The 13383-nt window shown below is 48.6% G+C and overlaps 1 protein-coding gene across 1 annotated transcript in view; it reads left to right on the top strand.

The window, feature by feature from the left end:
- The first annotated feature begins 3725 nt into the window (after nucleotides 1-3725).
- Nucleotides 3726-13383, top strand: part of ADCY9 (adenylate cyclase 9) — a 117351-nt gene continuing 107693 nt past the window's right edge. Inside the window, exons 1-2 of the mRNA XM_004438122.3 lie at nucleotides 3726-3971; nucleotides 4268-6003. Of these exons, the coding sequence (XP_004438179.1) occupies nucleotides 4311-6003 (1693 nt within the window). The 5' untranslated portion in view covers nucleotides 3726-3971; nucleotides 4268-4310. The remainder of the gene's footprint in view (nucleotides 3972-4267; nucleotides 6004-13383) is intronic.

Raw genomic sequence — 13383 nt, 5'->3', positions numbered from 1 at the left:
CCTACAAACTCACCCTCATTAGTTGAAAGGAAAAAGGACTCAAAGCTTGTAATTGCAGCTTGGGACACACGCTCGGATAAGTGAGGGGAATCCCATCTTCCAGTGGGTGGTTCTCCAAGATGGTTGCCCATCTGACAACCCCAAATAATGCGGGTACTGCTGAGAGCTCAGGGCCCGGTATGATGAGAACAGCCAAAGCGCCATCAGTGTGCTACTTATCTAGAAGCCAGTCATGGTTGTCATCTCTTACGGTTTCTGAGAGCTTGGAGCCGAGGCCCTCGCCAATCAGGTGAACATGTGTGTGAGGGAGGATGAGGATGAGATGATGAGGTCGGCAAGGCTTTCCAAAGCTTTTGTAGAGTTTGTATGGACACATTCTGATTCATGCTGTGTTCCGGTGGAAGTTCTGTGCACATCACAGATGGAGAGAAAACCCTGCAGATCTGGCAGCAGCCTGGGTTGGATGGCTGGAGAAAGCCGTTGCATCTGTCCCATATCTGCTGGGTATTAGGCACCTTTATCCTTTCTGGGGGTTGAAGAGAAGGGACCCAGGATCCTTCAGCCACTCCCCTCCAGGTCCTGGCATTATGGGAACGTAGTTCACCTCCTTTGTAGAACACTCCCTCATGTGCAGTCTGTCACCAAACCTAATTGATTCCATTTTCTTAACCTATCCCCTTCCCACAGCATCTTCCCCAGCTACTGTAAGCCCCTTAAAGCCAGAGATGAGGTATCATTGTACACCCAGGGCCTAACGCACAGTGTCAGGCACGTCATCCCCAAGCCCCAGGGTTCATGGATGACTCATGCCCTAACCTGGAGATCAAGGAGGCTCTGGCAGTTTACAGATTTCAACAGCAGGGAATGCAGCTCAACTGCTTCCAGAAGACATACAAGAGAGAAGGAGGGAGGTGGGTATGATCATTACCTGTGTCTAATAATCCGACATGACTAATTAATTTACAAATGCCAAAGTCACCACAAATCGTGGGTGGACTGAAACGATTTGGGGAGGGGAGGAAAAGCATATACAAGCGATCTTTCAGATTGTTGAAGGAAACCAGGAAATGGAGAGTGCAGGGCTGCGTTAAATGGGGGAAATGTAAACCGTGAGCTGTCTCCAAGGGCTTCCTGTCCAGCTGGGTCAGTCGACTTACGAGACAGTGGGGTACGTGAGGGGCCACCGTGAGGCTTATGGAGGGTGGTGCCAGGGCCGTTCAGAGTGATGTGGCCGCAGAAGTCGATCTGGTTCTGAATCCGAACTCTGTCTCAGCCTTTTGTGTGACTTTGAGCATGTCACTCTTCAATCCCCAGTTTCACATCTCTAAAATAGGGACAATAATACCTACCTCAGAGGGTTGTGGTAAGGACCAAATAGGTCACAAGTGAAAGCGTCCCGTGGCTTCTGGCACTTAGGACACACTCAGTCAATGTAAGTTTGCTATTATTATCTCATTTGCTGGCTTGTGCAATGCATTCTTCTCTTCTGAATCTCAATTTCTTCATCTGTAAAAATGGAATACGTGAGAGTGCCTGGCACATAGTTGATGCTTAATAAAGGTTTATTTTTATTTTTAACTTTTTTGAATTTTATTTTGAAATGATTTCAGACTTAAAGTTGCAAAAATACTAGAGAGTTCCCCTATACCTTACACCCACACTTCCCCTAATGTTAACATCGTCTGTAATCACAGTACAATGATCAAAACCAGGAAATTAACACCAGCACAATGTGATGCGGTTAACTAAACTGCAGACCTTACTCTAGTTTCTCCTAATGTCCTTTTCTGTTTCAGCTTCCAAATCAGGATCCCATGTTCCATTTAGTTGTTGGATCTCTTGGTTTTCTCCAGTTTATGACAGGTCCTAAGTCTTTCTTTGTCTTTCATGACCTTGACACTTTTGATGAGTACTGGTCAATTACTTGGAAGAAGTATTTCTCAATTTAGGTTCATCTGATGTTTTCTCATGATTAGATTGGGAGTTTTGGGAGAAATACCACAGCAATGATGTTGTGTTACTTTTTTTCCCCCTTTATTGTGGTAAAATATACATAACATAAAACTTACCATATAAACTATTTTGAAGTGTACAACTCAGTGGCATTTAGTATATTCACAGTGTTGTGCAACCACTACCTCCATCTAGATCCAGAATGTTTCCATCACCCCTAAAAGAAATCCCTTACACATTAGCAGTCACTCCTCATTCCCATCACTCCCAGGCCCTGGCAATCACTAATCTGCTTTCTGTCTCTATGGAATGGCCTGTTCTGGACATTTCATGGAAAAGGAACCATACGATATGTGGTCTTTCCTGACTGGCTTTTTTCACTTAGCATCATGTTTTCAAGGTTCATCTGGGTTGTAGCATGAATCACTCATTCCTTTTTATGGCTGAATAATATTCCATTATGCAGATGGATCACATTTTACTTTATTTTCTAATTCAACAGTGAAACCTGGGTGGGTCCCAGGGCTGGGCCTGGAAGGTGAGGGAAGGAGGGAGGAGACTCCTGTGATTGGCAGGAGGCATTGTGAAGTATGGAAAGAAGGGCCAGGAATGGTGCACTGGGGAGTATGGCACTGCACACGTTGCAGGAAATACTTGTGGAGACCACTGTAGGACTGCTCTATGGGTAGCAGACTCCTTTGAAAGTTTCATTTGTGGAAAGAGAAAAACAGTTGTTCATGAGGAGGGGGAGATGACCCAAGGATGGGAAGGGAAACTCTGGGGCTGGAGGAGCTGGTTTTTTCAGTGGCACCAGCTTTCTAGCGCCAACCAAGGCCCCCTGGAGGCCTGCTTAGCCGGGCCACCGGAGGCTGGGGCTCCCTTTGCAGTGATGGCCCGGGAACACACTCAGGAGGGGGCTAGTGCCCCCGGAGACACGTGCTCACTGCTTATAGAGAAAGAGGCGCCTCCCTTTAGGCAAATACAATAGTTGCAAACTTTCATTTATAAAAAAGGTGTGCTGAGGGGGAGGGCAAACATTTTCATTTCCTAAACGTCGCACCCCAGCTGCTCCTTAACTACAAGGCGCCCTTAGGTTTCCCCGAGCGGGTCTACGGGCCGAGCCGCGAGGAGAGGTGCTCTCCCAGCCTCGCAGCCCGGCAGCCCAGCAGCCCAGCACTGCCCGCAACGCCCGTAGCGGGCGACACGGGCGCGGCGCGGCCCGGGGCGGGGGGCGGAGGGCGGAGGGCGGAGCTGCAGCGCGCACCCGAGCCCACCCCGCGGCCCCGCCACCCCGGCGCGCGCACCGTGCGCGCGCCCGGGCCCGGTGGCGGCGGCGTGCGCGGGCCGCGCGTGCGCGCTGCGGCGGGGCGAGGGGCGGCGCGGGCGCGAGTCTGTCAGTGACAGCGGGAGGGGGAGGGGGCCGGAGATGGTGGCGGCGGCAGTGGCCGCTCTTCCGACATGAGACAGCGGCAGCGGGGGGCACGGCGGCGGCCGCGGCCGCGGCGGCATCGTTAGCTCGGGAGGCCGCCCCGGGCGTGGGCAGGCGGGCGTCCCAGGTCGGCGTCGCGCGAGCGGGCTCTGCGGCAGCGCCGCGCACGGGCCGCCGGCTGAGGGCCCGCGCCCGCCGCGCTCTGCCCTCGGCGCCCGGCGGCTCCGGGGCCCAGGACATCCCCGCCCGCTGGGCCGGCCCCGGAGGCGGGAGCGGGCGGCGCGGCTGGGAGCAGGCCCCGCTAGACGGGCCGCGCCGGCGGGGGCGGCCGCAGCGCCGCGGGGGCCGCAGACTCGCGCGGGGCGCCGGGGCCTGCCTGCCGGCCTCTAGCTGCCCGCCGCCGCCTCCGGCGAGGGCGCGGGGCGGGGACCGAGGGCTCCGGCCGTCGGCCTTGACGCAGAGGCGCCGCTCCGCGCGGCATGAGGGGCCGGCCGCCGCCGCCGCCGCCGGGAGAGCCGTGTGTGCGAGAGCGGCGGGCTGTGTGAGAGCTCGGCTGCACTTCCCTCCGGAGCCGCGGCGGGCGGAGCAGGCGAGTGTGCGCGGGGAAGCGCACCGCGGGCGCGGGCGGCGCTGGGGGGCTCGGGGGCGGCCGCCTCCTCGGGACCCCTGGGTGTTCCAGGGCCGTCCCCAACTGCTGGGGTCGGCCTCGAGGTGGGACGGTGGAGCGCTGAGTAGACATGGTCCACAGTTTCAGTGAGCATATGGTGCCTTTCCAAGTGGACCCCTGGGGCCACCACTTAGGAAACTGCTAGATCTCGTGGCCTTCAGGTGTGTGTGCCCGTGTAGGAATAAATACCGGTATAACTCTGCGTGTTTCACTGACAGGTCCCAGGGACCCCGGCCGGGGAGACTCCGAGCGCTCGGCAACATGGCTTCCCCGCCCCACCAGCAGCTGCTGCAGCACCACAGCACCGAGGTGAGTTGTGACTCCAGCGGAGACAGCAACAGCGTGAGGGTCAAAATCAACCCCAAGCAGCTGTCCTCCAACAGCCACCCCAAACACTGCAAGTACAGCATCTCCTCCAGCTGTAGCAGCTCCGGAGACTCAGCGGGGGTCCCCCGGAGAGTGGGCCCCGGAGGCCGCCTGCGCAGGCAGAAGAAGCTGCCCCAGCTGTTCGAGAGGGCCTCCAGCCGGTGGTGGGACCCCAAGTTCGACTCTGTGAACCTGGAGGAGGCTTGCATGGAGCGCTGCTTCCCGCAGACCCAGCGCCGCTTCCGGTATGCGCTCTTCTACATTGGTTTTGCCTGCCTTCTCTGGAGCATCTATTTTGGGGTCCACATGAGATCCAAACTGATTGTCATGGTAGCCCCTGCTCTGTGCTTCCTCGTGGTGTGTGTGGGCTTTTTTCTCTTTACCTTCACCAAGCTGTATGCCAGGCATTACGTGTGGACCTCGCTGCTTCTCACCCTCCTGGTGTTCGCCCTGACCCTGGCTGCCCAGTTTCAGGTTTTGACGCCTCTCTCAGGACGTGTTGACAGCTCCAATCATACTCTCGCAGCCAAGCCCACAGACACTTGCTTATCTCAAGTGGGGAGCTTTTCCATGTGCATCGAAGTGCTCTTTTTGCTTTACACCATCATGCACTTACCTTTGTACTTGAGCTTGTTTTTGGGAGTAGCCTATTCTGTTCTTTTTGAGACCTTTGGCTATTATTTCCGAGATGAATACTGTTTCCCCTCACCTGGAGCAGGGGCCCTGCACTGGGAGCTGCTGAGCCGAGCCCTGCTCCACGTCTGCATTCACGCCATCGGGATCCACCTATTCATCATGTCCCAGGTGAGATCCAGGAGCACCTTCCTCAAGGTGGGACAGTCAATTATGCACGGAAAGGATCTGGAAGTGGAAAAAGCCCTGAAAGAGAGGATGATTCATTCTGTGATGCCGAGAATCATAGCTGATGACTTGATGAAACAGGGGGATGAGGAGAGCGAGAATTCTGTCAAAAGACATGCCACCTCCAGCCCTAAGAACAGGAAGAAAAAGTCTTCCATACAGAAAGCCCCTATTGCATTCCGCCCATTTAAGATGCAGCAGATCGAAGAAGTCAGTATTTTATTTGCAGATATCGTGGGCTTCACCAAGATGAGTGCCAACAAGTCTGCTCACGCCCTGGTGGGTCTCCTCAATGATCTGTTTGGTCGCTTTGACCAGTTGTGCGAAGAGACCAAGTGTGAGAAAATCAGCACCCTGGGAGACTGCTACTATTGTGTGGCAGGGTGCCCCGAGCCCCGGGCTGACCATGCCTACTGCTGCATCGAGATGGGCTTGGGCATGATAAGAGCCATCGAGCAGTTCTGCCAGGAGAAGAAGGAGATGGTGAACATGCGCGTCGGGGTTCACACAGGGACTGTCTTGTGTGGCATTTTGGGCATGAGGAGGTTTAAATTCGACGTGTGGTCCAATGATGTGAACTTGGCCAATCTCATGGAGCAGCTGGGAGTGGCTGGCAAGGTTCACATTTCTGAGGCCACCGCAAAATACCTAGATGATCGGTACGAAATGGAAGATGGGAGAGTTACTGAACGCCTTGGCCAGAGTGTTGTTGCTGACCAGTTGAAAGGTATGTGCCTTTCTTTGCCCTGTCATCTCCCTCCCCAGTCCTGTGTGTGTGGAAAAAAAAAGCAACAATCTCTTTCCAGTGTCGGTATCTGGAGGCAGATCAGTTGCCTCGGGACACCTTACCATGGGGGCGTCTCAGGGCCAGTGGGACTTTTCCTCCAGTGAGTCAGATATCACATATCTGTTCACACTATGACAGCGCTGACCTACATGAGACCTTTAGAAGGAAGGAGAACTTTGAAAATGCATGTCCTGCCAGTAGGCTGTTAATGTTTTTGAAATTCTGGGGGCCGGTCTGATGAATGGAAGGGGATCGGAGCCCTTCAGCAGTCAAAACTTGAAAGCACTTTAAGAAATTGCCTTTGCGTTTCATTTGGTTGCCCTTAAGTCCCAACAAAACGGTTCTCTACGCCTTTTTCTGAAAATGTGAAGAATAAAACCTTTCTCCTCTCTAGGCCTCACTTTGCTGGGATAAGGAAGTCGGCTCAGCCTTGCAGGACTCTTGAGAATTAGGTGGAATTAGATACCCCTCAGTGCACACTGCCTTTGCCTAGGTCTCTTTTTAAAAAATGTCTGCATTTTCACCTTTCAACTTTTATTTAATGATGCTTTCTTGTCATAGTATTTGTCTTACCACGTAGCGTTTAGTGGAACTTCTCAAGCCACCAGAGTGACTGGTGCATTTGAAAGTGAGAAATGCACCCAGAGCAGTGTTTAGACGCACCCCCCTACCTCACCCCCTCAGCCCCTCTGGTCCCTTAAGCTCCTTACTGCCATTCTTGATGTTTTCACTGGGCTTCTTCTTTTATGTTATTTTTCTTGTTTTCATGTAGGACAAAAATCTCTGAGGTTTGGGAAGTGATGTTTAAGTAAGTGGGACCAAAAGTGAAGATTCTAAATAGCTACCCTGCTCCCCCTTTTACACAGTCCTTATGTTTTTCTAAAATCTTCTGGATTGAGGGGAACATCTATTTTGGAAGTACATAGAGAAAATAACATTGATTTTTAAAAGCCTAAATTTGTAAAGTTGTGTTGTGTTTTGTGGTGCCCACACGTTGTGTAATTACACAGTGAAAAGCCCCAGAAAAGGGAATCCTCAGAAGGAGAAGTCACAGCTTAAATCAGAGATGGGAGACTTAAAATGTGTGAATCCAAGTCGGTAAGTGCCTGAGTTTGAGGCCTGAGTAGGTTTCAGCCTTGACATAACCTTGTGTGCTCGGTTGTTTTCTTTCTCTGCTGTGACTGGAGTTCCCCGTGTCTTTTACTTATTTGTTATCTGGCAAAGGTGCTTTATCCTTCTCCTGATTTTTCTTTATTCCATTAATTTTGTTAGTAGTTGAAGAATTTATGGACGTAGTAGAAAAGTATTTTTGCCTGATAATTCCCTCTACTCAGAAAGCTTTGAGTGCTACACTGATGAGGTCAGAAGCTGCACTTTGCAGTTCACTTGAGAGATTGTCTTTGCTGTAGGAGGGTGGCTCCTGCTCTTAGTCTGAAGGTGCCACTGGAGTGAGGTGCGGATGTAAGCCTTGCTTGAGATTCTGGCGTCTTTAGGATCCTGAGCATTGCAGGCTCTGTCCTCAGGGACTGTGGGACAGATTGCAGAGAATGGAGCTGTGCTGTATACATTAAATTAAGTATGACAATGATAGCAATTTTGTAAGTGGTACTTTGAACAGTGTGTTACTTGAATTCCAAAAATAAAAACAGATGTAATCATTAAGTATGTCTGAAAGTCGCCAAGTCTTTGACTCTTTGGCCATACCCATTTTTGTTAATTTATGGGTAAAATTTTAGCCATTTTATTTTCAATTTATAGGTCAAGGATCTCAAAGACACTGACCAAAAAAATGCTAGAATGGGTTCATTGACTTTTTTTTTTTACCTCAAATAGTGTAAATTTGGTAAATTAACTTTTTCTTTAAATTTGTGTATTCTGTATATTTATGAAGGAGAAGTTTTAGTACTGGATGGGAGGTAGGGAAAGATAGCAGACTTAGCTTAGCCATGATTTTTTTATATGGTAGTCTCTCCTTTAACTGTTTCCCTGAGACCATGGTTTTTGCTTTATTCAGCTCTTTTGAAAACCTTTGTGGACAGGACTCCAGTAATTGAGGATGTCTCCACAACTTCCTGACCCTTTTTGAAACTGCACAGTTCAATTCTCTTGACATTGTACAAATCTGCTAAAGTGAGATGATAGCTTAGTTTTTGGAAGACCTTTTTGGTACAGGGGGTTACAGTTATGTTCAAGATTTTTTTGAGCCTGCCTTTGGGTTTGTGGCAGATATCTTCTCTATACAAGGTTGAGTGTTAGCCTTTACCTTTCATCCCCTTTTGTGATAATAGGGTTAAAAATACCTAGTAGAGGACTCTGTAGAAATGAACATGGGGATTCCAGAACGAGCCCGGCAGTGTGAAAGGAAGCTCCTCCTCTGTAATTTATCTGAACAGGCTTTGTGGAAGGGTGGACTTTCATTATTTCTGCACAGTCACTCACTCCTTGAAAATCTGTTCTGTGCTCTTACGGTGAGCCTGACACTGGATGCGCAGGTAGAGTCATGACAGTTCCTGACCTTGGTGAGCTCACACTTATAAACATCTGAGGGTATGTAGAGAGTCGGGAGCACTTCAGAGAGTGCGAGTACTTGAGGTGGACCTTGAGATCCAGCTGTGGCTCTCCGGGTAGATAAAAGAAGAACATTGGGAGCAGTGGGAATAGCCAGGGCAAAAGCTTGGGGTTGTGTGCCTTGGTGGGTTGGGCAGTTGTAAGTAGTTCATTGGGACAAGGAAGGCTGTGGGTGACATGGGAAGGAGTTTGGATTCGATGCTGTAGGCAATGGGGAGCCACTGATAGGCTTTAAGCAGGAGGCTTAGGTGATCTGATTTGCAGTTTTAGAAAGCTTACTCTTTCAGTTCTAGGGAATGTAGGTTGGAAGGGCATGAGACTGGAGATTAGAGGCTGTCTCAGTAAATCCCAGGCAGGGGTCATGGTGGCCTGAACTAAGGTAACAGTGAGTGGCAATGGAGATGATGGGACAGATATGGAGATGAGGACAGATATGGAGATGAGGGACAGATGTGGAGATGATGGGACAGCTGTGGAGATGAGGGACAGATATGGAGATGATGGGACAGCTATGGAGATGATGGGACAGGTATGGAGATGAGGGACAGATATGGATATGAGGGACAGATGTGGAGATGATGGGACAGCTGTGGAGATGAGGGACAGATATGGAGATGATGGGACAGCTGTGGAGATGAGGGACAGATATGGAGATGATGGGACAGCTGTGGAGATGAGGGACAGATATAGAGATGATGGGACAGCTATGGAGATGATGGGACAGATATGGAGATAAGGGATAGACATGAGCAGTCGTGAGATCAATTTGATAGAATTTTGAGCCAGATTGAAACAGATGGGTGTGTGTGTGCACGTGCTTGATTGTTTGAATGGGAGATAGCATTTCAAGTTTCTGGAATTGACCTGGGGACTGTCTGGAGTCAGGAATGGGTGAGAGGCCTTTGCGGTTTCTACGGTATGAGTGAAGAATGCAAGATCGAGTTGCAGAATAAGAAATAGGCCAGGAACCCCTGGCTTGTTTATTCATTCATTTAACAAATAATTTATTTTGTGCTGGGCATGGTTCTAGGTGGTAGGGATACAGCAGTGAACAAAACAGACAAAATTCCTGCCCTTGTGGTGCTTCCCTTCTAATAGGGCAGTCAGACAGTAAACAAAGAAGTAGCCTAGTGTTTGTTTTGTGTTAAATTCTAAGGAAAAAATATAAAGCAGGAGAGAGGATCTGGACTATGGGTGTGTATGTGATGTGTTAGATAGGGTGGCCGGTCACTGAGAGAGAAGGTTGAAAGAACTTTCAGCGTAGGAGTAGGATTTTGGAAATGATCCCAAAAGTGAGGGGCGGTTATTGTTAAAATTAGGGAGAAATGGTCTGATTTGAGTGATGGGAAGAAGAGTCCTTCCACACCACTGGGACGAACCACTGGGCCCATGAGGGTATTGGTTGTTCTGTTCTGCCTTGGGCCACAAGCAAAAAAGGTGAGGAGGATTGTCTTGAACTGTTGGTTTTTCCTATCGTTGGTAGAGAGTCACAAAGACAGGAAGTGAAGCTGTCAGAAGAAACCTACAGACATCTTATTCTGCCTTCTCAAATATTAGGAAGATAGAACAAAGGTGCTCAGCCATGCCAAACCCACACCAATGATCATGTCTTTGTGGAGGGAATATCTGGTAGCTATCACATTGTCAGATGCAGAAATAAAACATGACTTTCCCTGCAAGCTAAGCTTTTAGGCTCATGGAGCAACTGGAGGAGAGATCCTCTGATGTGCATCGGGACAGATGGTCCTCTACTGGCCACCTCAGTGACCGAGACCTTTGCTGTGCTAATAGGTGGCACTTAGAAGAGTTCCTGTCTTGCTTCCCATCTGGGGCCGCTGCTCAAACTGATGGTGGGCTGAGGCTCTCTGGGCATTAGCCTTGGCCAACAGCTGTCCCAGACCGGAAGTCTGGGCTCCCTGGTTCCCTGCCAGCTGATAGCCAGGAACCTTGGCCAAGTACCAGTTTGGGGTGCAATTTGCTTGCTCAGGTGCACCCCTTGTTCACCTGATGGCTTGGACAGCTTGTCGCCACCTAAGCATGTAACTGTGGCCGCTCTAGTGCTAGCACGTAGCTGACTGCTCAGTGCCCCCTCTTAAGTCATATTGAAGAGAGATTCCGTGCTCACCTGCAGTCTTGAGTGAGCTCTCTTGTGCATGTTGAAACAGAGCCTCTTGTGTAGCAAGTGGCAGAGTTAAGACAAAGCAGAAAATTTGGCATGACAACTGGGATCGGGAATGACAAACAGCTGTGGAGTTGATGCTCAGGCAGTCCCTGATGACAGTTTATTCAGGCTCCTTCAGACTAAATTATATGGCTTCCAGCAAGGAGCACACAGCTGCTAATTCTGAGGACCAGCTTGTGAGTAGAATTAGCCTTTGGCAATGAAAGTTAAGGTGATGGTTTGCTGCATTGCCGGTGGTATGAAGAAGGAAGGAGGGTAATCGTTTCAGGTAGAATTACTAAGAAAGGGAAAAATTAAAAAGAAGCAAATAGAATAAGTGAAGAAATTTCAGGGTTCTCTTCTACTGGCCAGCCTGGCTCAAGTAATAATTATGTTTCTACCTATACTTGGCTGTGGAATAATAATCTTGGAAAAAAAAAACATTGACTTTTCTATTGTGTGTGTGCATGTGCCTAACTTTTCCTCTTTCTGTTGGTTGGTGATTTCAGTATTGGTGTTTCTGTTCAGATTCTGATATTGTAAGATTGTGATCACTAATCATTAGGATTCTGTAGGTCTGCTGTCCTGGTGGTGGTAGGAAGCTGCGGACCACCAGAGGAGCAGGACTGAGTGGCTCCTCGTCTATGTGGTGCTTGGCATCATTTGTACTTTGTGTATGAGACACCTAAGACTGTTTTGTCCCAGCAGGAACTAGCATCCCTGGAGGGAATTTTATAAAGAGGTGTGAGTTTTTGAAACAGGAAGGAAACTGCTATGTGAGGTCTAGACCAGCCAGACATTAATGGAGGACCGAGGTGAGGGAACTGAGCACATCACAGGCTGGCGGGGCTTCCACAGACAAGGAATGGGCCAAGGGCAAGGGTCGTCTTCCCCTGGGAAGGCTGGAGAAGGCCATGACATTCGTCAGTCTTGTTCGTGTTCCTGGTAAACTGCACCAGCCAAGCCAACCTGTGGAAACTTTACTTGGTAAAATGTGCTTCCTCTTGTAAATCAGGTTTTATTGCATTTCCCCAGCATTTGCTAACATTGTACCTGTGAAAAAAATGCCCAGCATGCTCTGCTGAGGTAAAGTGAGGGGTTCTTTCCCTTAGAACAGGCTGGAAGCCCAGGAAGCTGTTGGTGATGGTGGCAGTAAGCCGAACCCGAGGTTGGAAGCCGGGGACAGGACCAGGTTTGAGAAGGGGGTGGAATTCTGGGTCTGGGATGATCAACAACAGCTGTGACCAGCTTACGAGCCTTTCCACAAGCCAGTGGTTCTCAAGCTTTTTGGTCTCGGGACCCCTTTATACCCCTAAAAATTACTGTGGAAGCTAAACATCCTGTGTTTATGTAAGCTATCTATTGATATTTACCATATTAGAAATTGAAACAAACTCACAAATTTCAAAAATATTTCCTTAATTCATTTCAAAATAATAAACCTGTTGTACCCATTGCATGTTGTAACATATTTTGATAAAAATAACCACATTTTCAAGAAAACAACTATTTTCATAAAGAAATTTGGTGAGAAGAGTAGCACTGTTTTACATTTCTGCAAATATCTTTAATGTCTAGGTTAATCAAAAACTGCTGGATTTTTAAAAAACTGTTAAAATACACATAAAAATTTACCGATTTAGCGATTTTTAAATGTGTCAGCTGGATTTTCTTAACTGCTTTGGCAACCTGTTGCAGTATGTTGAGGAATGTGTAGAAAATCTGGCTTCACAGATGTCTAGCTGGAAAATGGAGGAGCATTTCAGGACCCTTTTTAGATAATTGTGGATGTTTTTCTTCCATACTGCGCCAGTGTCCAACAAGTTGTTGTTCCTTTGGATTAGTTGCAATATAAAATCTGAAATCCTATTAATCATTTTTTTCTATGCTAGTAAAACCCCGTTGGATTTTTGAGTGAATCTTTACCAGGTGTGTAATGTCATGCATTGGTCATTTGGAAAATATTGGTTTCTTGAGTTATGCAGATCTTCCAAATGTTGACATAAGCAAAGTCTTTAAACACTGGGAAGATGTCAGCTTCACAGCGGCAGATATAAGTTTTCCAAATGAAAGTTTTCACTTGAAAGTTTGAATTTTATCATTGGCAGCAAATACTGGCAGTTGTTTTCCTTGAAGTGACAGATTCATTTCATTCATTTTTTGGGAACAGTCTGTCAAATACTCAAGTCTGTAGGACCGCAGTTTGTCTGTAGGTCAAGCATAAATATGTTCCGTCAAAAAAGCAGTGCGTTCAGCTTGCAGCTCCGAGTTGCACGGGAGCTGTTCTCGGCAGCCCTTGTCCTTTAGCGTGCAGTGCAAGTGCTGTGGGCGCCTTTCCCAGCTCATCACACAGAATATTAAAGAGACATGCACTTGAGCTTGAGATTTAACACAATTATTCATTTTTACTGCTTCATCAAAGGACATTCTCAAGTGAAACGGACTGTTTTTTCCTTCTGCAAGTGTGCGATGGTAAACAGCACGCTGAGGACTAGCATAGTTTCGTACCACTGCCTTGATTCGTAGTGGTCTTACCCACCTTTGCTTTTGCACCATCAGTGCCAACGTCAGCACTGAAAAAAGCAAATAAT

Source organism: Ceratotherium simum, chromosome 26 (genome assembly GCF_057802395.1).
Source record: "Ceratotherium simum simum isolate JZ-2026a chromosome 26, ASM5780239v1, whole genome shotgun sequence".
In the NCBI taxonomy this organism is placed as follows: domain Eukaryota; kingdom Metazoa; phylum Chordata; class Mammalia; order Perissodactyla; family Rhinocerotidae; genus Ceratotherium; species Ceratotherium simum.
Note: the sequence above shows the minus strand (reverse complement) of the source record. Positions and strands in the feature narration are given on the sequence as shown.